The sequence below is a fragment of the Neovison vison genome, chromosome 13, assembly GCF_020171115.1.
Source record: "Neovison vison isolate M4711 chromosome 13, ASM_NN_V1, whole genome shotgun sequence".
Taxonomy (NCBI): domain Eukaryota; kingdom Metazoa; phylum Chordata; class Mammalia; order Carnivora; family Mustelidae; genus Neogale; species Neogale vison.
Window position 1 is genome coordinate 114,666,926 of NC_058103.1, and position 25,250 is coordinate 114,692,175.

General features: G+C 47.6%; 2 protein-coding genes and 1 pseudogene across 2 annotated transcripts in view; all 3 read right to left on the reverse strand.

Moving 5' to 3' along the window:
• MYO9A (myosin IXA) overlaps nt 1–10,921 on the reverse strand; it is a 321,690-nt gene extending 310,769 nt beyond the window's left edge. The window contains exon 1 of the mRNA XM_044231266.1: nt 10,621–10,921. The gene's annotated coding sequence lies outside the window, so the exon portion shown is untranslated. The remainder of the gene's footprint in view (nt 1–10,620) is intronic.
• LOC122894811 lies at nt 5,510–5,664 on the reverse strand (annotated as a pseudogene).
• Nucleotides 10,922–15,140: 4,219 nt separating the features above from the next.
• Nucleotides 15,141–25,250, reverse strand: part of GRAMD2A (GRAM domain containing 2A) — a 35,114-nt gene continuing 25,004 nt past the window's right edge. The window contains exons 2-12 of the mRNA XM_044230661.1: nt 24,068–24,160; nt 22,887–22,944; nt 22,424–22,499; nt 21,728–21,831; nt 21,083–21,181; nt 20,886–20,957; nt 20,292–20,354; nt 18,952–19,093; nt 18,605–18,704; nt 17,634–17,738; nt 15,141–17,331 (exon numbers count right to left, since the gene is read on the reverse strand). Coding sequence (XP_044086596.1) covers nt 17,328–17,331; nt 17,634–17,738; nt 18,605–18,704; nt 18,952–19,093; nt 20,292–20,354; nt 20,886–20,957; nt 21,083–21,181; nt 21,728–21,831; nt 22,424–22,499; nt 22,887–22,944; nt 24,068–24,160 — 916 coding nt within the window. The 3' untranslated portion in view covers nt 15,141–17,327. The remainder of the gene's footprint in view (nt 17,332–17,633; nt 17,739–18,604; nt 18,705–18,951; nt 19,094–20,291; nt 20,355–20,885; nt 20,958–21,082; nt 21,182–21,727; nt 21,832–22,423; nt 22,500–22,886; nt 22,945–24,067; nt 24,161–25,250) is intronic.

Genomic DNA, 25,250 nt, shown 5'->3' on the forward strand with positions numbered 1-25,250 from the left:
CACCCAGGCGTCCCGAAAAAGCTCTTTTGTGGTACTGTGTTTCCTTTTCTCTTAGAGTCATAAGAATCCAGCTTGCAAAACTCAGTTTCAGAATATTCAAAAGGCAAGCAGGTTTTTAGAATTGGAGTGAGCAGTTACTATACTGAACCTCCCTGGTTTCAAATACCCTGAAGTTTTGCTCCATACTATATTCAGACTTATCCAACCTGTGTCTCATGGAATCTGGAAAAGTCGCCATTTGTAAACCCAGCTATCGATAGTGGTCAAAAATAAAAATAAATCCAAGGGGGCCTGCTCTTTTTTTTTTTTAATTTGAGTATAACTGACAATGTTACATTAGTTTTAGATACACTGTGAGCTTTTTGTTTAATACTGTTCAAATTATAAATATTTCTCCCCTTTGGCTAGATAGCTATTAAAGTTTATATTCCCTAGTCCCAATTGGATCCAAAAAATTTAAAAATCACAAGTGGATTGTATTTCTGATACATACCTTATTATTTTTTACTAAAATTTTTACTATTTCCTTATTGACCATGTGTTTTATTTAATATATATTTCATCGAAACGACAAAGTAGAATTTCTCAGTCATGTGGTTGTTTAAGTTTTTTCTTCCATCGCTTAAAACAGAAAAGGGGAAAATAAAGAAATTTACACGTCGTGCTTGTGAGAAGGAGCATGAATATGTTCATCAAATTCAGGCCCTAGCTGTTATAAGTGTGTAGTGTAGCCCTAGGCAGGTCTAAGATTGAGTAGCCTCATCTGCAAAATCAAAGTAGTAGTCTGTGTAAGCAGGTACTATAAGGATTAAATATTATATGTAAAGCATACACTAAAACCTATTCCCATTCTGTCTCACTAGCCAGTTCCATTTTAAATCTAGCAACAAGTCTGAAAATTTAGTTCTATATTGCAACTAAATAGCTGTGTAAAAAATGGTGTGATATTATGTACAAAAGAGAAAACTATTCAAGGATTAAAAATGGCAACACTAATCTTTGTATCACTTTATAATGTGCAAGTTACTTTATATCTGTTACTACATATTATATTTATATAATCTCATGTAATTATGTGTTGCCAGCTATCATTATTCTCTTCATAGATAAGAAACCAACTCAGAAGTTCAGTCACATGATTGAGAATGACAGAGCCAAGACTCACACGCAGGGCCTCCATCTCCCTCCTCACACTCTTCTTCTTATTCCTTTCTCCCTCTGCCAGAAATGGTGGCCAGAACTCCTTGCTTGAATAGTTTAAATAATCTCACCTCACTTTATAAATTTCATAAATTCAGCCTGCATACCACAGAAAGCAATAGTGAGAAATTCTCATCTCAGTTAACTACTAGGTAGCAGAACCTCTAGAATAACAGGCTTCGTTTTATATATTAGGTCATTTTTGGATCAGCTCCCGACATTGATCTACTGATCTAATGTATTTTAAAAGCCCTACATTGTACTTCCTTTTAGATTCCCTCGTATATGAAAGATGGAAGCAGAACAAGAGCAGTAGCCTGGGGAATCTCATAAAAAAGAGGACTTAAAGGAATTTCATTTCATATAAATGAAACCAAGCACAGAAGGAGCACTTGGTACAAAAGCAGGGAAAAACAAGACAAAATCCTCTGTGGAAGGATCAGGTGCTAAATGCTTGTAAAGGAAGTTTTCTTAGGCAGGGAGAAATGATTGTGTCGGATTGTCAGAGGAAATGGTAACCAACTTCGGTATCAGCAGTAGAGGAGTTACCAGTATCCTGGACAAAATTAATCTTAGCTCCTGCAGTTTGTGTTGAAAGACAAGAGAAGAATTACTTTACGGCTCTTTTCCCTCTGTGTCCCCAAATGAAGCATCCTGTATTTGGAAGAAAGCCCTTTCCCCATGAAGCAAGCTGGATCAAGGTTTTCTGCAGTGGGTTGTGCTTTGCTAGCTGGCTCATACACCCGCTCTCCAGTGCAGCTACCTCAGTCTTCATTCCTCAAACCTGCTAAGCCCATACCTCCTCCTGCGCTCTGCGACGTCAGAGAGAAAATAGGAAGTATTGTGAACTCCTTCAGCTTTCCTGACACCAAATCTACAAACCTAGCTGTACCTATGGCTTTAAAAAAAAAAAAATTTTTTTTTAAGGTTTTACTTATTTATTTGACAGAGAGAGATCACAAGTAGGCAGAGAGGCAGGCAGAGAGAGAGGAGGAAGCAGGCTCCCCGCTGAGCAGAGAGCCCGATGTGGTCCTTGATTCCAGGACCCTGAGATCATGACCTGAGCCGAAGGCAGAAGCTTAACCCACTGAGCCACCCAGGCGCCCCGCTATAGCCTTTTTCTGAGCATTTTTCACTCCTATTGCAATGACCGTCACAGCGAAAGGCTAATCCCTTAACCTATGCAAACAGCACACATACATACATACACACACATACACACCATCATAATCATTATCATCTTCCACTTTCTCTGCTGGCTCCTTTCAGCATCTAAATGTACAGACGTATTAAATCTCTCCATCTTTAAAAATAAATAGAAGCATGATCTCATTCATGTCTTCCTCTAGATACTGACCTTTTGCCTTCCTCCTCTTTAACAGCCAAATCTAAAGTGTCACAATTTCTCACCGCCCTCCCACTTCTCAACCCACTTTAATCTAGATTCTGTTCCCACCACTGTACAAAAAATGCTCAATAAGATCGCTTATGGTTCTTATTTTACTACTCTTCCTAGCAAAGTTAAACCTTCCTTTTCAAATCATTCTTCCTTTAATTGATGTCATACCTCGTTTTCCTAGTACTTCTCTGACCACTCTTTCTTATTACCAAGTTTCTTCTCAACTTGATAGAGATTCTCAGGGTCTTGTCCCAAAAGCCCTCTTCTCATTCTGTACATACTTCCTAGGCTCTCCCAGCCAAGCCCCAGGTCAGTGATAAATTTGGGCAGGGCATTTCTGACCTGTACTTCTCTCCTGAACTCTTCTAAAACTCTACCTGTATATCCTTTTACTGGACAACTTTCCTTGTCTATTTCATAAGCAACTCAAACCCAACAAATCCTAAAGCTCAACTCATCTTTCCCCATCATCAAACCTTCATTATCAGCATTCCCTACCTTAAGAAATGACACCCCTGCCCACCAAGTTCTAGCCAGAAATCTATGAATCATCCTTGACTTGTCTCTTTCTCACACATTCCATATCTATCAATCTCCTAATCATGTTTATTGCACATCTTAAATATCCTTTAAATTTGTGTATTTCTGTCATCAATACCACCACCATAGTCCAAACATCCAGACTCATCTGGACTGCCCCAATAGCTTCTAGGGTAGTCTTCCAGTATTCATACATACTCTCCATCCCTTAGTCCATTTTATGTCCTGCCAATATCTTAAAGCTCAGCATAATCTGGCTCCTTCCTGCTTTTTCTACATCTTTATAAGCTAGACCACCCTTGCCCTAGTTTACTGTGCTCCGACTCTGCAGACTTTCTTGTAGTTCCTCCAACATAACCCATTCTTTTCTTCCCTTAAAGCCTTCCCACTTAATGATATCTCCCCCTCTAATTCCCTCATGCTCTTCATCAGGGAAACTCCTATGTCATCTCTTCTTCAGGGAGATCTTCCCTGATGCACCAGACTTATTTGCTTTCAGTGTGCCCAAATCATGTATAATTTTTGGTATTAAATCACTCTTCCACTAAACTGTAAATGCCCTGGAGGCTAGGGACCATGTCTGATTTGTTCATCATTGAATCCCTGCTGCTTAATATAGTGCCTGGCACATAGACACTGGTTGTTATTTGTTGAATGAAAAGATGCAAAGACAGAAGCAGTTTATCAGAAAGGGCCCACCATCGCACCATGACATTGCAGCAAGAATCAAAATGCCATGTTATCAGAGCACCTGGGTGGCTCAGTGGGTTAAAGCCTCTGCCTCTGGCTTGGGTCATGATCCCAGAATCCTGGGATCCAGCCCCGTATCGGGCTCTCTGCTCAGTGGGAAGCCTGCTTCCCACCGCCACCCCTCACCCCCCGCCTGCCTCTCTGCCTACTTGTGATCTCTCTCTGTCAAATAAATAATAAAATCTTTTTTTAAAAATGCCATGTTATCAGCATAACATTTCATGCTTGCATAAGAGCAAACTATCTTGGGGGAAGGGAGGTTGATGAACTTAAGCAACCTGACAGAAAATAAGAAGCTCAGAAAACATGTAACTCTAATGTGGCCATCTCTTCAGTTTATCTGCTGACTTGAGATTTTCACATTTTACATAGCTATACTCCCTGTGTAAGCACTTCTTTCCTTTTTTTTTTCCCCTTTAGTAAACTCTACATCTAACATTGGGCTTAAACTCACGACCCCAAGAACAAAAGTTGCATGCCCTACCAGCTGAGCCAGCCAGGCGCCCTATGTGTAAGCAGTTTTAATTCTGCTTTTTCACAAATTTCACAAATTTCCACCCTAAATCATTTTCTATTTGTTATATTTAACAGCAACACAGGATTACCTCAAGTTAATAGGTCACGATTTTCTTAGCCATTGCCCAACTGCTAGGCTTTTTGGTTAGTTCAGATGTTGCTATGAATAGCAGTGTCACAAACACTATTCATAAATAACTTCTTCATTTCAGATTATCTCCTTGAGGAATGTAAGAGTGGAATTAGGACATCAAAGCATATGAGCAGTTTCTATCCCTTCATGTAGATAGCCAGAGAGTTCTCAAAAGAATCAACATATAGGGACGCCTGGGTGGCTCAGTTGGTTAAGCAGCTGCCTTCGGCTCAGGTCATGATCCCAGCGTCCTGGGATCGAGTCCCACATCGGGCTCCTTGCTCGGCAGGGAGCCTGCTTCTCCCTCTGCCTCTGCCTGCCTCTCTGTCTGCCTGTGCTCGCTCTCTCTCCCTCTCTCTCTCTGACAAATAAATAAATAAATAAATCTTTTAAAAAAAAAAAAGAATCAACATATAGTACCATGAAAAATAGAGAATACATTATATGTTAATAAAAAATAATTTTAAAAATATATAATATATATAATATGTATACTACATATTATATATGATACATATTATATATAATAATAAAAATAATAAAGAATAAAAATTTTAAATATATATTACATATTATATATAATATATATTTTAAATTTTTATTTTTTATTATTTTTATTATTATTTATATTATGTAATATATTACATAGTATAATATATATCTTTACATTTATTTTATATTTATAATTTATATAAATATAAATTATAATTATAATATAATTTATATAATTTATATTTATGTGTATATAATATACATATAATATAGAAGCATCTATGTTGCTCAGTAAAGCATCCAACTTGGTTTTGGTCCAGGTCCTGATCTTAGGGTTGTCATGAGATTGAGCCCTGAGTGATTTTCTCCCTCTTGAGATTCTCCCCCTCTGCTCTTCCCCTGCTTGTGCTCTTTTTCTCTCTAAAATAAGTAAATAAAATCTTTAAGTATATATATGTGCTATGTATTGTATGTTTTATATACAATATATAATACAAAACCTAAATCTAATTCCACGTAGCCCTACCAACATTGGGTTTTATACTTGTTAAAATTTATTTCATGAAATTTTAATTAGCAATAATCGTGCCTCAGATAAACCTCATTGGCTACGATACTGCCACTGCACAAAGCTATTTCATGAAATTTTAAAGATAAGAACTTTTATTGAGCTCTTTCTATGTGCAAGGAACTTAAAAGGATTTGATATGATTTCCATTTAATAATCACCATAAAACTGTACAGTAGATACTATCTCCATTTTAAAAATAAGAAAACTAAAGGTAAGTACTTAGTAAGGTTTAAATGTAGATGTACTGATTCCAGAACTGTACTCTTAACCACCATAATGTTTGTTAGTGATAGTGGTTTTTCCTGTTTTCTTTTCTTTTTTTTTTTAAGATTTTATTTATTCATTTGACACACAGAGATCACAAGCAGGCAGAGAGGCAGGCAAAGAGGTAGAGAGGAGGAAGCAGGCTCCCTGCTGAGCAGAGAGCCCAACAAGGGACTCAATCCCAGGACCCTGAGATCATGACCTGAGCCGAAGGCAGAGGCTTAACCCCCTGAGCCACCCAGGCACCCCTCTGTTTTATTTTCTCAAAAGAAATAACCTCTCTGATTTTAGGAGTATGGCATAATATACTTCTAGAAAGTTTGTTGTTTGTTGAGGTAAATATCTAGATGGACCTTTTGGTTGAGAAGTTAACTCCCGGGTTTGGCTTGAGTGGGTCAGGGGGATACAAAGAGAAATCAGTTACTCCAAACAATAAAATGAATCAAATTTTCATTGGATGCCCTAGAAAAAGAGAATGAGGCCAAAGTAAGAAAGAAGTGGAGGGAGAATTGATGAGAAGAACTCAGACAGGATGTCCACCAGAAACAGCAGGAGGCAGGGGACTGCTGGAGATGGCCAGTGAGAAGTTTCCCAAGATGGTAGAGAATGGCTTTCCATTTCCGTGAGCAGTCTGTATACACTGACTTTGAGTTTGTTTTCTGCTTTGTGCTGTAGCCTTCCATTAACTCTAAATCTTGTGTGCAATTTGGATACACCCAACAATCTTGGTGGTGGGTCATTTGAAGGAATGAAGGAGGAGGACAGGCACATTACAGGCAAGAGGGGAATAGCCAAAGGACAAGCAGGCTGCATCATGATCTGACCCAGGAGACAGAGAAGCAACCTGGAAACACTTGAGGGGAATTGAAGTCTCAGGACTTCCCACAGTAGGTGGAAGTAGGACTGGGGCCATTTTTATATTGAGAGAATGACCCTTAAACATTAGATTATTTGGAGTTGCCAGGTCGGAAACTTTGGAGTTGCAGTCAAGTGAAAAAATACTTTTGTTGAGACATAGCAAAAAAATAAAAAATAAAATTTTATGTATATATATATATATATATATATATATGATTTATTAGCAGCATTTGTCAGTCCTTGATATATGGTAATTAACTTCCTGATCTTTTATTAACAGTGTCCCACAGGGCTCAGACCTCCATCCTCTCCTCTGTGGACAGGTTCAGTCCCTTAGTAATATCTCAACCAGTTTCATGCTTCTAGATACCATACCTATGTCGACAGTTCCCAGATTTATAACTCCCAGACTTCCCTTTGGAATGCCAAACCCATATAGCGTATTGCCCACTTAACATTCCCCACCTGGATGTTTAAAGCTCATCTGAAACTTAGCATATTCCTTCCTCAAACTGCACCACTCATGGCTTTCTCCATCTCAGTTGACGGCAACTCTATCCATCCTTTCAACCTAAAACACAGAGTCATCCTTATGACTGTTTGTTATACTCCATCTCTAGTTTGACAGGAAAAAGAAGCTCTTGTTTTTACCTTCAGAATATATGCAGAATTTGCCTGTTCCCACCATCTCTACTTCTACCACTCTGGTAAGAGGCACCATCATCTCTCATCTGGATTGCCACAAAAATCTTAGACTGATGCCCTTGCTTCCACCTTTCCCCACCCCAGCAGCCAAGGGTGATCCTCTTAAAAGCCGTATAGTAAATCTCATCACTCCTCTGCTTCCCACTTCATTCACAGTAAAATCCAGCATTCTTCCAGTGGTTTTCTGTGATCTCCCCATCCCCTGCCACCCTGCCCTGTCCTACCATTACCTCTTTGACCTCACTTCCTCATCGTGCCCCCTTGTTATCTCTCTTCAGCTCCACCTGCATCCTGGCTGTTACTGAACAAAACCAGGCATCTAAGAACTCTTGCATTGGCTGTTCTGCCTGAAATGCCCCACAAAGTGTATTCTCTCACTTCTTTTACATCTTTGCTTAAATATCAACTTTTCAGTCAGATCTTCCCTTAACCATCATCCTCTTTTATTTTTTTAATCCCAGTATAATTAATGTACAGTGTTGTATATTTCAGGTATGCAATATAGTGTTTCAACAATTCTGTACACTACTCAGTGCTCATCATGATAAGTGTAGTCTTAACCCCAACACCTATTTCACCCATTCCCCTATCCAGTTCCTCTCTGGTGACCATCTGTTTGTTCTCTAGAGTTTAGAGTCTGTTTTTGTTTTTGGTTTGTCTCCTTTTTTCTTTGTTCATTTGTTTCTTAAATTCCACATATGAGTGATACCATATGGTGTTTGTCTTTCTCTGATTTCACTTAGCATCGTACCCTCTAGATTCATCTATGTTGTTGCAAATGGTAAGATTTTGTTCTTTTTTATGGCTGAGTAATATCCCACAAATATATGGAATCTTATGAATCTTATATATAATGGTATATATATATGTGTGTATATATATATATACACATATATATAGTGGTAAATATATGTATATAATACACACACCATCTCTTCTTTATCCTATTCATTTATGGATGGACACTTGGGCTGCTGCCACAGCTTGGCTATTGTAAATAGTGCTGCTATAAACATAGGGGTGCATACATCTTTTCAAAGTATTGTTTTCATATTCTTTGAGTAAATACCCAGTAGTGAAATTACTGGATTATATGGTAATTCCTTTTAAATGTTTGAGGAAACTCCATACTATTTTCTGCAGTGGCTGTACCAGTCTGCATTCCCACCAACAGTGCATGACCATTGTCCTCTTTTTTTTTTTTTTTAAAGATTTTATTTATTTACTTGACAGAGAGAGATCACAAGTAGGCAGAGAGGCAGGCAGAGAGAGAGAAGAGGAAGCAGGCTCCCTGCTGAGCAGAGAGCCCGCTGCGGGACTAGATCCCAGGACCCTGAGATCATGACCTGAGCCGAAGGCAGCGGCTTAACCCACTGAGCCACCCAGGCGCCCCCATTGTCCTTTTTTAATTGCAATATTTCAACAGCATTTTTGATCCCAATTCTCTTGCTTTACACTTTTTCCTTTAGCACTTAATCACCTTGTAGCGTACTATGTAATTTACTGTTATAATTAACTATTATAGTTTATTATCTTTGTTGCTTATTGTCTTATCTTCCTTCACTCACCACTACAATATACAAACTCCATGAAGCTAAAGAGCTCTTTGTACCTTGTTCACTAATATATCCCAGGCATTCAGCATCATGCCTAAGTCATTCAATGCTTAACTCACTCAATAATAATTATCTGAGTGAAAATACAAATGAAAATCTGTCATCCCCTGCAACAAAATGAGAATCTAAGTTCACAATTTCATACAACACACACATTTTCCTTTAGAACAGGGACCAGCAAACTTTTTCTTAAGTATTAGTAAATATTACCGGCTTATAGTTCATATGGTCCCTCTTGTAACTACGCAACCTCCACTTCGGGAGCTCTAGGGTGGCCAGAGACTGTATATAAACAAATGGGCATGGCTGTGTTCCAGTAAAACTATTTACAAAAATAAGCAGCCAACCAGTGGGCTGTACTTCACTGATTCCTCCTTTAGACAAAGATATATCTCAGTAAATCATAACTCTTCATTGGCAGGCTATGCTCTACCCTTCGACTTTACTTATTGCTAAAAACAAAATTTTGGAAAAGTGAATGCAAACCTAGTGAAAATACAGATAAGTAGCTTCTCTGCCTGCAGACAGATTGGGCATTCCTTACGTGAAATGGCTGTTGAGCAATATAGGATTTGGGGGTAGGAGGTGGGGAGAAAAATCTTGGTATCAGCTACTTTCTGGCTAATGAGTGTAGAACACATTATCTGTAGCTTTGGAGTATCCTATAGAGGCTTCTAATATGCAAAATGATCTACTTCTGGGACCTCTTTTCTCCAGGCCATTAAGGTCTTTGGCACTGATGATGAATTTCCTGTGGCAAAGAAACCACTTTTATTTTTGTCATCTCCTGACACAATGGTTGTGAAAATACCTGCCAGTATTCTGAGGCCCGAGCCCTAATCTGCCATCTAAACCAGTGATTCCAGGGCGCCTGCGTGGCTCAGTGGGCTGAGCCGCTGCCTTCGGCTCAGGTCATGATCTCAGGGTCCTGGGATCGAGTCCCGCATCAGGCTCTCTGCTCGGCAGGGAGCCTGCTTCCCTCTCTCTCTCTCTGCCTGCCTCTCCATCTACTTGTGATTTCTCTCTGTCAAATAAATAAATAAAATCTTTAAAAAAATAAAAAAAATAAACCAGTGATTCCCAATCAGGGGCAGTTTTGCCCCACAGGGGACATTTGGCAACATCTGAAGATGTCTTTGGTTGTCACACCAAGGGGCAGGGGCTGTTAACTGGCTTGAGGTGGGCAGAGGCCGAGGATGTGACTAAGCATCCTATAAGGCTCAGAATAACCCTATAACAAAGAACTCGGCGGCCCAAAATATTAGTAGTGCTGGAGTTGAGAAACCATGATCTAGACTATTCTGCCAGACTTATAATCTGTTCTGCACTCCACTGCCAAGCCAGTATTCCTAAACCACCAAATTTATCTAACCCTTCCTCCTAAGCTTCAGTAGCTCCAGTAGCTCCTCATTGTCTGAAAGTTCAGATCTTTCCTTCTCGCCCTGGCATTTAAATCCCTCTTGCCCACTTATGTGTTCCTTCCCCAGCAGGAGCTCTACTCCTCACAAGCTTTCATCTTCACCAGCCTCCACACCGTCATCCTTTTACCGACGTTATCCCTCCCTCACACACGTACCTTGCGAGGATCCTCCCCACGTCTCTTCTCTGATCCAAACCTTACTCATTCTTTGAAGCCCACACGTGCTGCACGCCCCTCTGCCAATGAGTCGGTCTCTTTTTGTAGCACTCCCTTCTGGACTTCTCATGGGCTCACACGTCTTACACTGTCATATAGCTCTTCCCTCCATCTTCTTTCCTCAGTGAACTCGCTGAAGGGCGCCATATTGTATTTCCAGCCTTTCAGTCTTGAAAGGCCTCGCACAGCATAAGGTGTGAAAACTATATTGTTGTATCGAGAGATTCTTGTCTTGAGAGTCAAATGAGACGAGTATAAAAAGCACCTTGTACAGGGCCTGGTACCCAGTTAAGTGCTCAGAAAATTATGGTATCATAGTATCTATAGAAGATTACAATCGGGAGCCCTCAGAATGTGCTTAATAAATCTTTTAATAGTAGTTACGTACTGAAGAGAGCATGCATTCAGACTAGCTGGTCTTTGGAACTAGCAGCAGAGAAAAACTTGCATCAGAAATTCTACACCAATTAACACGCCTTCATGCTAGAGCGAATCCAGGAGCAGTGGGTGTCACATTTTCTCAAAGTGGTGCCTAAGCCAACCTTTCTGCCTTTAACAAGTTAATGAATAGCTTATGAGTAACACTTTGCCCACTCTGGCCCAATTTAGAAGGCTGCCAATAGGATAGGATGTCAGTACGGCACCCTCGGCTTTGCTGGGGTCCCAGCTGCATCCTCCCTAAGTGATTCTGCTCTCAGCAACTGGAGGCTCCAATATCACTAGAGAAGTGGGCACCAGCGGGATGAGGCTGCAGAGAGGTCCTGGCCTTTCCCCAAGTGGAAGAGAGGCTTGTCTCAGATCCTGTGAGAGAAGGGAGTGGGGCCTGGTATTCCGAGCAGCCCAGGTTTGGCTTTGGGCCAGGCACTGAGTGGCAAACAAGAAGGAACACATTCCGGGAAGGCAAGGAGCCCTGCCAACGCAAAGGCGGCCCGGCAAGCTGGGCCTGCTGGGCGCCAGGTGCTCCTTGGCTCTGTGGAGGTCAGGCACGCAGGGAAATGCACCCGGGTTTCTCTGGATTATCATTTCAGAGGCTTATACAGCTCCCTCCCTCTCACTTTCGGTGGACAAAGCAGCATTAAACCTCTAGATCTGAATCCTCTGTCCTCTGGGGTCTAGCCCCTCATCTCTGAATGAAGGTAGGAGAGGAAGCAGTGTTGTGGCCTCCTAAGATCACACTTCGCTGGAGCCGGGTGTCTGTAATTCTGTGCCCTAAGAGAAGGTGCTTTCTACAGCAAGGGCAGGTCAAGGGGAAAACTGGGATTTCTATGCTCTTGTTGGAAGAGAAGCTGATGTCACCACCCGCCTCCTCCTGCATCCACCCCCACACATAAACAAAACATGCTGGTTCTTCACACCTGCCAGTTCTGCCTCCTTACTGGCCTGACCTTCAGGTCTGAAGAGCCCTCGGGATGGTGTTCCATTCTGCTTGCCACCAACCGCGCCCCCTACCATGAAAGAAGACGGAAAGGAAAAGGGAAAGAATGGAAGGAGACCATGGAGAAATGGCCACAGGAGCTTGCCAGAACTTCCCTTCTGCTGCTGGATAGGCAATGCACTGGACTTGGACTAGGCCTGGCTTGTTTTCATCCCACAAGTGGGCAGCAGGGGCCCTTCTTTGACCAAGGGGAGTGAAGTCTGTTTCTCTCCTCTGCAGCTCCAGCTACTGCTGGACTTTGCTGCCACCTAGTGGCCAGATGGCATCTCTTCCCCCTCAAAGAGACCAGCCTGGAGATCTGGCTTCAGTCCCCGCCTAAGGCAAACTTAAGAGCTTTCTCTGCAAAGCTTCTCTACCCTAGGAGGCCCTGCTTCTGCAGCCCAGCGAGAGGAGCAGCCCAGGTTCATGACCTCACCCAGCTCAACAGGCGTCCCAGTGCCATGGCCACCAGGTAGGAGGGCCAAGGCTGGCTGGCTGGGGGCCAGGGATGGCAGCAGTCTTTTACTCACAAGGCCCCCTGTAGGGTATGGTTCTGCCACAGCTCCCCTCATTTCTGAATGCCCTTTTCAGCAGAGCTCCTGCTCCTCCCATGATTCTGCCTTGTCTGGCTACACCCATGTTGTTAAACCCAGGCTCCTGCAATGTATATATCTATATATCTGTATATCTGTATCTATATATCTCCAGTTTCTTCAAATTTAAGGCAATTGTTTCTTCCTTATGAAGTTAGCTCATTTCAACTTTAAATTTATAAAGATTATATGCCCTCTCTGTGATGCTGCTGCTATAAGCCAGTCCCAGAGAATAATGGAAAGGGGGTATAGTCTGTAGATCATCCACCATATTTTCCTGCATGTTACATTCACCTGTTTACTTCCTCTAGCAAAAGAAAGCATTTGGTTTCAGCAACCACTGATCCTACAGACCAAACTTTCAGATCTGAGTAGCAGTACCCAGGGATTATATAAAATCCAAACTCCCTTTTCCTGCCTACCTCTCCAGCCTCTGTGTGTGTGTGTTAAAATACACATAAAAATTACCATCTTCATCATTTTTAAGTGTATAGTCCCATTGTGTCAAGTATATTCCCATTGTTCCGCAACCATCATCACCGTCTCCAGACTCTGTCTTGTAAAACTGAAACTCCATGCCCATTAAACAGTAACTCTCACTTCCCTTCCCCCCAGCCTCTGGCAACCACCATTCTGCTTTGTCTCTATGAATGTGACCATTCTAGGGACCTCATGTAAGTGGACTCATACTGTGTTTGTCTTTTTTTTTTCTCCTAAAGATTTATTTAGTTATTTGAGAGAGAGAGAGAGAGAGAGCAGGGGTGGGACATAGAAAGAGGGAGAAGCAGACTCCCCGCTGAACACAATGCCCAATGCGGGGCTCGATCCCATGAGATCATGACCTGAGCTGAAACCAAAGAGTCAGTGGCTCAGCTGACTGAGCCACCCAGGCGCCCCTGTGTTTGTTTTTTGTGGCTGGCTTATTTCACTTGGCAAAATGTCCTTAAAGTTCATCCATGCTATAGCATGTGTCAGAATTTTCCTCCTTTTTAAGGATGAATAACATTCCATGGTATGCATATACCACACTTTGTTTATCCATTCTTTGGTGACTAGACACCTGACCTGGGATGCTTTCACCTTTTGGCTATTTGAGTAATGCTGCTCTGAACATGGGTGTGCAGAGAGATAAGTCTTCAAAACCTGGTTTTCAGCTCTTTTGAGGAGACAGCCAGAAGTGGTAGTACTGGACCCTATGGCAATTGCCTTTAGTTTTTTGAAAACCTGCCGTACCGTTTTGCACGATGGCGGCGCTATTTTACCTTCCCACCTGCAGTGCATAAGGGCTCCACTTTCCCCACATCCTCACCAACACTTGTGTTCTGCTGGAGAGTAGCTGTCCTAATGGGTGTGAAGTGGTGCCTGACTGTGGTTCTGAATTCCCTAAGGACTAGCGGTGTTGAGCATCTTTACGCATGCCCGTTGGCCATCTGTGTCTCTTCTTCAGAGAAACATCCTTTGGGTTCCTTACACACTTTCTAATTGGTTTTGTGTGTTGTTGGTGTTGACCTCTCCAACGTCTTTCCGCATCACTCTCCCACCTGATCAGTTTCCTCAAGTCCTGCTGAGTCTCTCTGCGCAGAAGAGACAAATGCATTCTCTCCTAGGTTTTGCAGTTACTGACCCACTGGCCATGAAATGCCAATGAATGGACCATGCCAATGGCCATGAAATGCCAATGAACGGAACCAAAGAATGGACCCATGGCTGGGTCCTCATACCTTAACACCAATCTCAGTGTCACTTCAAAGAGCCTTTCCTGCCCATCCACCTACAGCCAACTCCCCATTTACTCTCATACCACCATTTCTCCCCTTCATGGAACCGAAGCACAATCTGCATTTCCCTTGCTTGTTTACATGTCTACTCGGAACTTGTTTACATGGAGCAGAAGTGCCATGGGGACACGGAGACAGCCTGACATGCTCACTGCTCTATCCCTGGTGCCTGGCATAGTACCTGGCTTGGGGTCTGGGCTCAGTATTTGCTGAATGAATGAATCACTACTAGAAGGGTCATCCTAGGGAAAAAGAAAGGTAATGTGGCCCAAATTGGAACTTAACCTCCCCAATCTAGGCTTGATGTCATACAAAAGGACACGGGGATTTTCTGGCTTGGGGTTCAGGGTTCCAGACTTGAATTCCTGAGTCAGAAGAACAGTACCATTTGAATAGGGGACATGGCTTTGGAGCTGCCCAAGAGAAATAGGGAAGCCTTCTCGGTGTCCACCCAGCAGAGGCAGAAGGCCACAGAGGTTTGCTGTGGCCGCTCTTCCCCTTCCCATTACACCAGAAGCAGTGAGGCTGCTCGGCTACAGCCTCGTGAGATTTGCAGAGCACTTGAGATGCTGGGGCTGACTTGGGCTCCGTCAGTCTCCTTCGTGCCAAGTATGTCAGCACAAGTACCTTCGGTGTGTCGTCAAAAGATAAAAATGAACTTTCCATACCACAGGACACTAGAAAAATCAAATGTTTGTATTTGAAAATATTTTCAGCGGCTAATGCCATGCTGGAACAACCCAAGGATAGTTGAACCAATCTCTCGGGGAATCAGAGGAATGTCAGCCTCCACAAGCAGGTCTGTATAAGTCCACGTAGTTTATAAACGCGCTCGGGAGAAAGGACACTGGCCCCAGAGGACCAGGCTGAGGAAGAAAAGGGAGAAACGGACAGAGGGCCCTCCAGAGTGACAGGCACACTCCCACCACTGAAACCCCTGGACCCAAGAGGACCTCCAGAGCTGCCTACCCTGCAGTATGGCTCTTGCCCTTTCTGAGCCTGGGGCGTGCTGGAGACCAGACTCACCAGCATGTGCGCACAGCTGCCCATGACGTGGCACCTCTGGTGGCCTCTCATGAGCCTGGGACTCAACCTAGCAGGGCTCAGAGAATGGACCGATTCTCCCTGCCCTCCAGCAAGGACCAAGGCAGGGAGACACTGGGGCAAGCGGGGTTATTTCCCTGAAAACATGATATAAAGGTGATAAAGGAGGCTCGTTCCAACAAAAGGGTGGGGTTTTCTCCACTGTGGTGCTGTGGGGAGAAAGGAATATGAGTTTACCTGCCACCTACAGCTGTGGTACCAACCAACCCCCCAGGCAGGCTCTAAGCTTAATCCTGGAACCCGCAGCAGCGGGAGGATAGAGAGACCACTAGTCTGCACTTAGGGACCTGTCCCCTACAGACACCATCCCTCACATCCTCATTTGGGTTTGCCATAAGCAAGACAGTCACAGTTCCACGACAACTAAATCCCCCTTGGATTTCTCCCTGATTCACCTCTCAGGTGTATGAAAGAAGGAAAAGCAGTGACTGTTTCTGACACACTCACCCCATCACCAGCGACTCTGCCTGACTTTTGACCTCCTCACTAAGGCCCTTCTGGAACCCCTAAAGGCACTGTCTTAGCATGTTGGAGTCCCAGGGAGAGCAGGCAGAGTTCTGAGGCACAGCAGAGCTGTTTAGAACACAGGAGGCCTTGGCAGAGATGGAGGAATCTCTAAGGCAAAGCTACCACTGTGTCCACTCCTCGCATCCCCTACCTCTCTTGTCCCCAGAGGTATCAGAGAGAACCCCTTGACCTGGTCCCTGCACTGTTCCAGACCCACCTTGGACACCCCCACCTTATTCATGGAGGGCAGGACCTTCCCCCATAGCCTGCAACTCAGGTGACATGAGGGAGCTCTGTGACGGCCTGACACCATCGTGCCCAGGTGCCCAGCCACACTTCCCCAACAGGCTGCTGTTGGTCATGGCCCCTCAGGCAGTCAGGCAGGGAGTACAAAGCTCAAATCAAAGTCCCTGACCTTCCCCTCCCCCCATACCCAGTGGGGGTCACTCGCCATTCGTTTACTTCCTGCCTGGGACACCTCAGACTGTTGGAACACACAGGGGAAGATGAAGTACCAGGTCTGTGACCACAGTGATCAAGGCCTGTTCCACCTGTCTCACTAGGAAGTGGCAGCAAAGGACCCAGAATGCTGGACCTCTGCCCTCCTTCACAGCCCCTGCCACCATCCTCTGCTGCAAATACTGTCCTCTGGATTCAGCCAATCCTCCTCCTGAGGGCCCAGAACAGAGCCTCAGCTCAGGGCGTGAATCTTCCCCTCTGGCTGGAATCCTAGCTTCCCCTCACACCCTCCTCTTCTCCTTCATAGCTTCCCCCTCACTTTCCCAGGCTCCTTGGCCTCAGGGGCCGAAGCGAGAGCATGGTGTGTTGGGAGAGAGCACAGCCCCACTGGTGGTTTGGGTTCGGGCCTCTGTCCCACTCCTGCAGTGAGCCGCGTGACCGTGCACAGCTGCATTCCAGGTACCAAAACTTGGCCTTTTGTCCCTTGGGTGTCTCCTAGTGCTCTTGTCTCTGTGCCAGACTGTTTCCGAGGAACGAGTTAATTTTCTTTTTCCAAGTGCTTGCTGAAGCTTAGTGTACAGAATTTCTCGGCCTGTTCCAAGAATCTGGCTTTGCGTCTGAGTCCCCAAATTGTAGGAGCTTGGTCAACAGGAGGGCTAAGAGCCGGGGGAGGAGGAAGGATCTGGAGTATTCTCCTTCCTACTCAGTCTCAGCACAGCAGCATAAACCACAGGAGTCACTGGTGGAACCTTAGCACCCAGAGCATTCTTCTTGGAGAAGCCGGGGTGGCCGTTACCTACACACGAGAGATTCCCAGATCAGAGAAGGGGCTTACAAAGCAGACAGACGGGTCAGCAGAGCCTTTCTCTGCCTCCCCTCACCACCACCCCACCCTGCCAGCAAGAGCTGGTCAAGCTGGTCAGGGTGCGATCTGTGTACCCTGCAAGCTCGGTCCAACCTTGCTTGGCAGATTGAGCTGTCAAGCCAGCTCAAGGGCAAGGCCAACTCCAGCCAGGACAACACGCAGCCTGGCCATAGGTATTGGCTCCTGTCCTTTACCTTCAGTCCCCGAGGCATTGGGAAGAGAGAGGACATCACCTGTGCCCAGGGACTGGGCCGTCCCAATTCAGGGAGCATAACTGCTGTTCCAGCCGGGAGATGCGGAATGCCAGATAGGATGAGGACATGACCAAGAAGCAGATCCTGGAGAAAGAGAGACAAGGATATCAAACCTGGAAAAAGGACATTTTTAGGAACTCACCAAAAACAGGAATGGGAACAAAGCTACTTCCTGCAACTGGAAGAATTAAAGAACTCTTTGCCTCTCGGCTACGTTCAGGCCTGGACATCTTTGTGTCCAGGGGCCATGTGGGGGTCCTGAGACTCATCCCCATGGAGGTGTCCTCAAAGCCCAGCAGGAATTCTGGGTCCTTAAACTGAGCCCACCTTCCCTCTGACCAGCCACCTTGGTCCTGTGCCTCCTCTTCAAGGCCACCAAGATTATCCCCTAAGGTGGTAGGCCCACTCTCCCAGAAAATGCTGAGTCTGACCATTGGAACTCAGCCAGCAGAAGCAGGGGAAGGTCATGAGGTAAGATGAGGGGACACCAGGAGCTGGCTGTTCACTGAACGCCCCACCGTGCTCACCCCTCTGCTGGTCCTTAGGCAGAATTATAGACAAGTCTGGGGTTCCAGAAACTGCTGTATGTGGGTGCAGGAAGGCTATGGCTCTCCCCTAGTCTATCTGATGGCCCTCTCAATTTTGTTAGTTGTCCCCCTCCCCAATCCTGTGCACGTTTTCCTTTTTTCAACAGCTTCTTACCCTGCCCCTCCCTACTGCACAGCCTTACCCCTAAATTACAGGGGTGCATGAATAAAGACGGGAGACACTTAGTCTTGCTGCAGAAGGGCCTGCCAGGTAACCTCCAGACACCACCCAGGAGCTTTCAGTTGACTTAGGACCTTCCCCTCGCTCTGGCCAGTGACCTCCCCACACACAGAGGCCCCTGCTCCAAACAGCCAGCCACCCAGGTGAGTTTAATCACCCCCATCCCCAATGTAGTCACCTACAGCACAAAGATGACCTTGAGGAGCTGGTAATCCCAGAGCCTCAGCTTCCCGTCGCTCCTGGGCTCCTCCTCCAGCTTCTCCTCCTCACAGACGTCATTCTCTGTGATGGGAGAGCAATTAGGCATCTTCGTGGGGCAGGAGGCAGGAGCCCAGCCCAGCAAGCCCACCTCCCCCCACTCTCCGAAGCTGCTCAGGCTTGTGGCTTGGCTTTCCCTTATGGATTTGGATTAAGTAAGAAACAGCTCTCAGAAGCCTTGCTGGCTGTGATTTTTCCTCTTTGCAGTAGTAGGGGCAGGGAAAGCCTGGTCTGTGTAAGCAGTTGTCATAGACAAGCACGCTGAGCTCACCAGACCCAGGAGGCTTTCTGGGAAAGAAGCTGTCCGTGGAGTCCATGGATGCCCGAGGGATACAAGGGATATCGTCTGGGAGGGACAGGGACCTGGAGGCAGGGCACACTTTTCTCCACTTCATCTCAGGGATGAGGACTTCCTGCAGAGAAGGCAGATGAAATTCTCTATGACCCTTGGGATGTCACATGTCCTAAGGGGCCCACACTAGGTTTATCAAAAATTTTCCAGATATTGGGGCACCTGGGTGGCTCAGTGGGTTAAAGCCTCTGCCTTCGGCTCAGTCATGATCCCAGGGTCCTGGGATCGAGCCCCACACACATCGGGGTCTCTGCTCAGCGGCGAGCCTGCTTTCCCACCCCCCTCTGCCTGCCTCTCTGCCTACTTGTGATCTCTGTCTGTCAAATAAATAAAAATAAAATATAAAAAAAATGTTTTTTCCCCAGATATTACCAATTTGGATATCTAGTGAGCATGAAGACAGGTACCCAGAAGGAGGGAAACCATTGCCATAGCAACCACGTGTGTCTCTCATCAGGTCCCTTGCTGGGACCAGCCATTCTTCCAGGGAACAATGTCTTTGAAGACTGCTGGTCTAGAACCACAGCGGGATCTAAGACGTGAGCTAACCCAGATACGTGCTCAGATCTGCGGAGCCCAAGAAAGCTTGGCACAATGTATCTTAAATGGGATAAGTCCTCCTAATCTGGACTCAAACCCTAAGTACATCACTGACCTTAGCAGGAGTACCTAGGGTCCCCATCAACAAAAATGGGAACAGCACCTTCTATCGCCTGCATAGTATTGTGCATACTGTATGCTTGGCTAAATGCTTAATGGTTAGTGAAGAAGACTTCAAACACCCTGGGGTCATTTCCATCTCCATCACTGTTGTAGAAACTCAGCTCTGCCTACCCAGAACTGGGACCTCTGTTGGGACTGCTGGGACCTCGGCAAATCTCAAATGAGTCCGAGTTCTCCAGTGATAGCCTTTGGAGTTCTTCCCTGAGGACCTCTCTATCCCCTGGAAGGCACTCCTGTCCCTGCTAAACAAAAGAGGATAGGTCACCGGCTCGGCGCTGCCTGGCTCTGGGCTCTGCCCTACGCAGTGTTCTGGGGGCTGGGCAACTCTTCCACTCAGGTAGTCAGCAGATCTGCCCAGGACCTAGTGGCTGCTCATGGCGTGGAGTGTGTCGGGTCTAGGGGACCCCATAGTATGGCCCCTGGCTCTTGAGCCTGGAGCCCCGGTTCTGCATTGTGGGCCACTGCCCAGGAGGCCCTGAAGCCTGAGCCGTAGAACCCTCATGCCAGCAGCTTTTGCTTCCAGTCTCAGCTCTCACCAGGGACTCGCACTCAGGTTCCTCTGGAAATTCTCTTACGCTCAGGCTCTTCTTGCTGGAAGGCTAAGGAAGAAAGGGAGCTGGGGTCACTTGTCCATGAGGAACAGCCACGGTCAAGAGTGAGGAGGTGTTAGCACTCTCCAAGAGAGCTTTACCTCCAAATAAGCCCCCTTGGGTTGGATGAAGCCTAGCTCCCAGAGCTTGCAGAAGTCCCCGAGTTAAGGCTGGAGCAGAGGGCAAATCCAAGGAAACATACTTCCCCATGCTGCTGCCCCTCCCTACTTCCTCACCATGGGCCAAAGAGAGCTGCAGGCCTACTAGGAAGCAGCCACGTGCTTCTGTTTGCACGCTGAAGGAGCACAATGAGGGAGTACAACAGCGGCCACTGGCCTCCAAGAGACATGCTCATAATCATAGAGACCCAGTCCAACAACAAGCTCAGATACACTAGGCCTGAGCCCGTTACTCCCCTCTCCCTGTCCTTGGTGCCTATGCTGGAGAGACCGGCCAACCACCCCCAACGGCCTTGTCCCAGGACCTTGGCCTAGGCCTGAGCAGCCTCCCTGGCCCACCTCCTGCCCCAGAACTCCATACCTGGAGGTGTGTGCAGACCCTTCTCAGCATATCATATACACTGTCCCGGGAAAGCAGTGACACAAAGACGTACTGGGACGGAGAAAGAAAACAGAAAAGGGTGGGGTAAGAACAGACCAGAGAAAGTGCCAGAGTCAGGATTCTGGGGGATAGGACAGGAGACTAACCAGGGATGGCTGGCCCAGGAATTCACTGACCTTCTGGCTGGTGTTGGTGGTGATGGCCAGGCCATTGGGAAGAAGCCGCGCCATCTTGTGTTTTTTGATCATTTGGACAGACACCACGGGAATGACCACCTGAGTGAGGAGAGGCGTGCTTCTCTCAGGACTCACCCCCAAGGACACGGTCCCTTTGCTTCCTGCACAGAGCCCCAGCCAAGCATGGACACCATGGAGAAGCCTTGCCTTATGTGGGAGAATATGTGAGCCTTCCACTCTCTGACGCAGGCTCCCCTTCCAGAGGTCCCACCACCCTGCGCCAGCCTTGGCAGCACACACTGCTCGGGGCTCTCCCCCTATTATCCAGGATGGATAATCCAATCCAAGGATGGTGGTGCTGGTGAACGCCATACTCCGTAATGGAGTTCCCTGACCTACCACCTGGCCACAATTATGGCTCCCCGAAGTGTGACATCCCGCTCTGATCCTGAAGGCATTGCAGGGGCGCCCACAGACCAAATGAATTGGCTGTGAACTGTTTTAGGCTCTGTGGAATCTAGACTGGGGCCCTGCATTGGAAGGAGATCAGGTGGGGGGCCTCCCAGTGAGGGGCTTCAGCAGGTGCCCACAGGGTAGGGATCCTGTCTCTTCCCGGCTGGGGCCTCACAGGCCCATTATTACTACCTTTATATCCTTGCCAAAGAGGCTGGCATGGAAGCAGAGCCAGTTGGGGGAGATGTAGAGCCGGCCCTGGAGAAGGAGGTCTCTCTGGAGGGCGCAGGAACACACTGGAAAGTTGCAGGAAAGAAGATTGCCATGAGCAAACCAACCCTGAAGGCCCAGGGCCTGCGTCCTCACACTCGGGAGTCCAGAGCCCAGTGTCAGGGACTGCCTGCCTCAGAATCCCCCTTCCCGACCCCAGGCCCCAAACCACCCATTCCACCAGCACCCTGAGTCCTTCTCCAGAGTCCTGACTGCCCCACCCAAGCCCATCAAACTACTAGAGTTTTCCTCCTCCTCCACTCATGCTTCAAAGGATTCCCAAAGCATGGATTCTCGCTCCCTCGGGCAGAACTCCTTGCCCCGCCCTGGAGAGAGGGCCTCGTTGTGCAAATGCTCTCCCATGCTCACTGAGAGGTCCAAGCAGGAAAGAACAGCCATTGCTAAGAGCAGAACAGGGCCTCAAGAAAACTTTCATAAATTCCATTTCGTATCCCCGATCTGCCCACTCTTCTCAGACTTTTGAAGAAAGCGGGCGCAACCACATCCAAAGGGCAGCCAGTTCCCATATCAAAACTGTGCCTTGGAGGCTCTGGAGGAGAAGATCTGGGCCTCAGGCCCTCTAGGCACCTGTCCAGCCACACCTAGGAGATAGCTCACCTTTGAGAACCACCTCCTCCAAGGGGATGTCCTTAAACAGCTTGTGGTATTGTTGGTTGTATTTACTCAGTAGTGTCTGCAAACATACAAGCTGGGGCTGAGAAGTCCTGGGGAGATCCGCCACCAAGGGGGCCCTGCACCAGCTACCAGGAAATAATGCCACGGCGGGGGGTGGGGGTGGGCAGGGGCCCCCGGGGAATTAGCACAAAGCAGTGGTAAAGAGCCAGCAGGGCTGAAAGGCTGAGTTCCAAGCATAGCTTGTCTCTCAGTGACATGGCAACAGGAGGTCCTGATGGGCAGCCTATGACCTGAGGGTGACGCACCACCCCCAACCGGGAGGGGACACTCACTCAGGTTTCCCTTGGTGACAGGCCGTGGTGGCCAAGGAGCCAACAGCCCCGATTCCGGCAGCCCAGAACCCCTCCCTCGGTGGGCAGTGAAGAGGCGGCCTGCACACACTTACCCCTTCTCGGCCACACTTCTTTATCTCTTCGCCCCTCAAGCCCTCTGGCCAGTGCAGACTGCAAATGAGACATTCCATTCCAGGGACAGGGAACCCTCGAGTCCTGCCCGTACATCCGTGGTGCCAGGTCTGCCCTGGCTTCAGGCCAGAAGCTTGGGCCAGAGGCTGAAGACCGCGGCCTTTCTCTGGGAGCCACAGCAAGGTGACAGGTGACAGGGGGTGCGGAGCTTAGCCCTGGGGAAGGGCACTCCTGCCTCCAGCTCCCAGAGATGCTCAGCGGCTGCCCACCCCTGGGTATCAAAAACCCTCTCCCTCTTCTCTGGCCAAAGGCTAGGCAGAGGAGTAGACCCGAGGCTAGGTGAGCGGGAGACCAGAGACGGGACCAGTTTGGGGAGCGGGACCAGTTTGGGGAGCGGGTGAGGTGGAGCTGTCAGACTCACGGCTCCGGGGCCTGGCCGTGGGCCATGGTCCCGGCAGGACTGCCCTCCTTGCAGCCTCCTCCCCGCAGCCTGGAGCTCAGCAGACTCACCTGACCCTCCCGAGGCTGAGGGAGAGGCGGTGGTGCTGGAAAAGCCAGGTTGGCCTGAGGACAGGTGGGCAGGGAGGAGGCTGGTAACCTGAGAAGCCTAGACTCTGCTGGGTCCCGAGTGCTGGGACAGGGCCGGGTGGAAGAGGCAAGGGGCAGAGGTCCCCTTTCTGCCCCTTCTTTAACCCCTTTGCCCCCTTCTTTTATTTAAGTTGTTCTTTAAATGCCAGCAAGTTAACATACAGTGCAATATCATTTCAGGCGTACAAGATAGTGATTCAACACTTCCATAGTCACCTCATCACCAGTGCCCTCCTTCATCCCCACCACCTGCGTCACCCAACGCCCCACCCACCTCCCCGCTAGTGACCATCCGCGTGTTCTCTGGAGTTCAGAGTCTGTTTCTTGGTTCATCCCTCTCTCCTTTTCTCCCGTTTGCTTGTTTGACTTGTTTCTTAAATTTCACCTATGAGTGAAGTCATACGGTATCTGTCTTTCTCGGACTTAATTTCACTTAGCTTAGTATTCACTAGCTCCCACCAGGTCATTGCAAATGGCAAGATGTCGCTCTTTTTTATTTGCCCCTTACTTTAAGGTCCTCCTGAGGGCTTCCCACCCCCAATCCATAGGCCTACCTGACTGGGAGGGGCCTCACCTGGAGTCCAGGGGTGCCTGAACCCTGGCTAGTTTCTCTGAGCAGGACACAGAGCTCTTCAGAGAAGCCGTCTTTCCGCGCATCTGTTGGTCGCTGAGCAGAAACAGGCGCACATCAGGAAGAGCGGCTCTGGGGGAACACCTTTCCCCACCAGCTTCCCCAGGCCCAGGCCAGCTCCTCTCCCCGCACCCCAGACCGACCCTGCTATTCAGGCTGAGACTGAAGACGTCACCACCCAGAGGCTGCAAGTGAAGCAGAAGTTCTCTGGTTCCAGACAGAGGGGGCAATCTCATGCTGTCTTTTCTGGAAGCCTGCAGGTCCGTCTATGCCCAGACCGGAAGGGAAATCAGCCTACTTTAGTGGGGCACCAAGCAGGTAGGCCTGCCCCACACTTGAGAAAGCACAGCGGGAAGGAGGACTCGAAGACTTGCTCCCGGCTGACAGTGTAAGATTCTGAGGTGCCTGGGCAGCATTCCCATAAGCCATCGGGATCTGGGAAAGGATGCTGAGCACAGGAGGCCAAAGCAGAGCTGAGGAGCTGGGGCACGGGTGGCGCGGATGGGGGGGGGCGGTGGGGGCTCCAGTCAACCCATAGGTAACTATGGGCTTGGAGGGGAGGAGCGGCACTGCACCAGGAGATGGCCTGGTGGCCTTCGGACAGTCAGGGTACCTTGGCCTCACAGCCAAACCATCTCAAAAATGTCCCAGGGAGAGGGCCCTGGAGAGAGGAGACGCCATCCCCCTGGGGTCTGGGTTCATGCCTCCCCTAAACAGCTCCAAAGCATAGGGAACCCCCTTCCTGCCCCTGTCAGGGAAGATACAGCTCAGAATCGATAAAGCCTGAGGAGTCCAACCAAACCCCAAGAGTGTGGGCCCAGAAACTGACAGGAAGAGAGGCTGGCCAAGAAGCAGGGCCAGGGCGGGGCACCACGGGGGTCACAAACAGTCTACAAGGTCCTGGGCCGATAAGGAGCTGGAAACCGAGGCCTGCAAACACCTGCCCGCAGTCCCTCTCAGCTCTGTCACCGGGGCAAGTCAAAGATGTCTTCTTTGAGAACAGAGTGGCCTGCTCAGCCAAGATCTGCCAAGATCCTCAGAGATGATTTAGTCGGACCCCTACCACGCTGCTACGCAGTAGGAAACTGAGTCCCATCGAGGGAGTGGCTGGACCCAGTAACACACG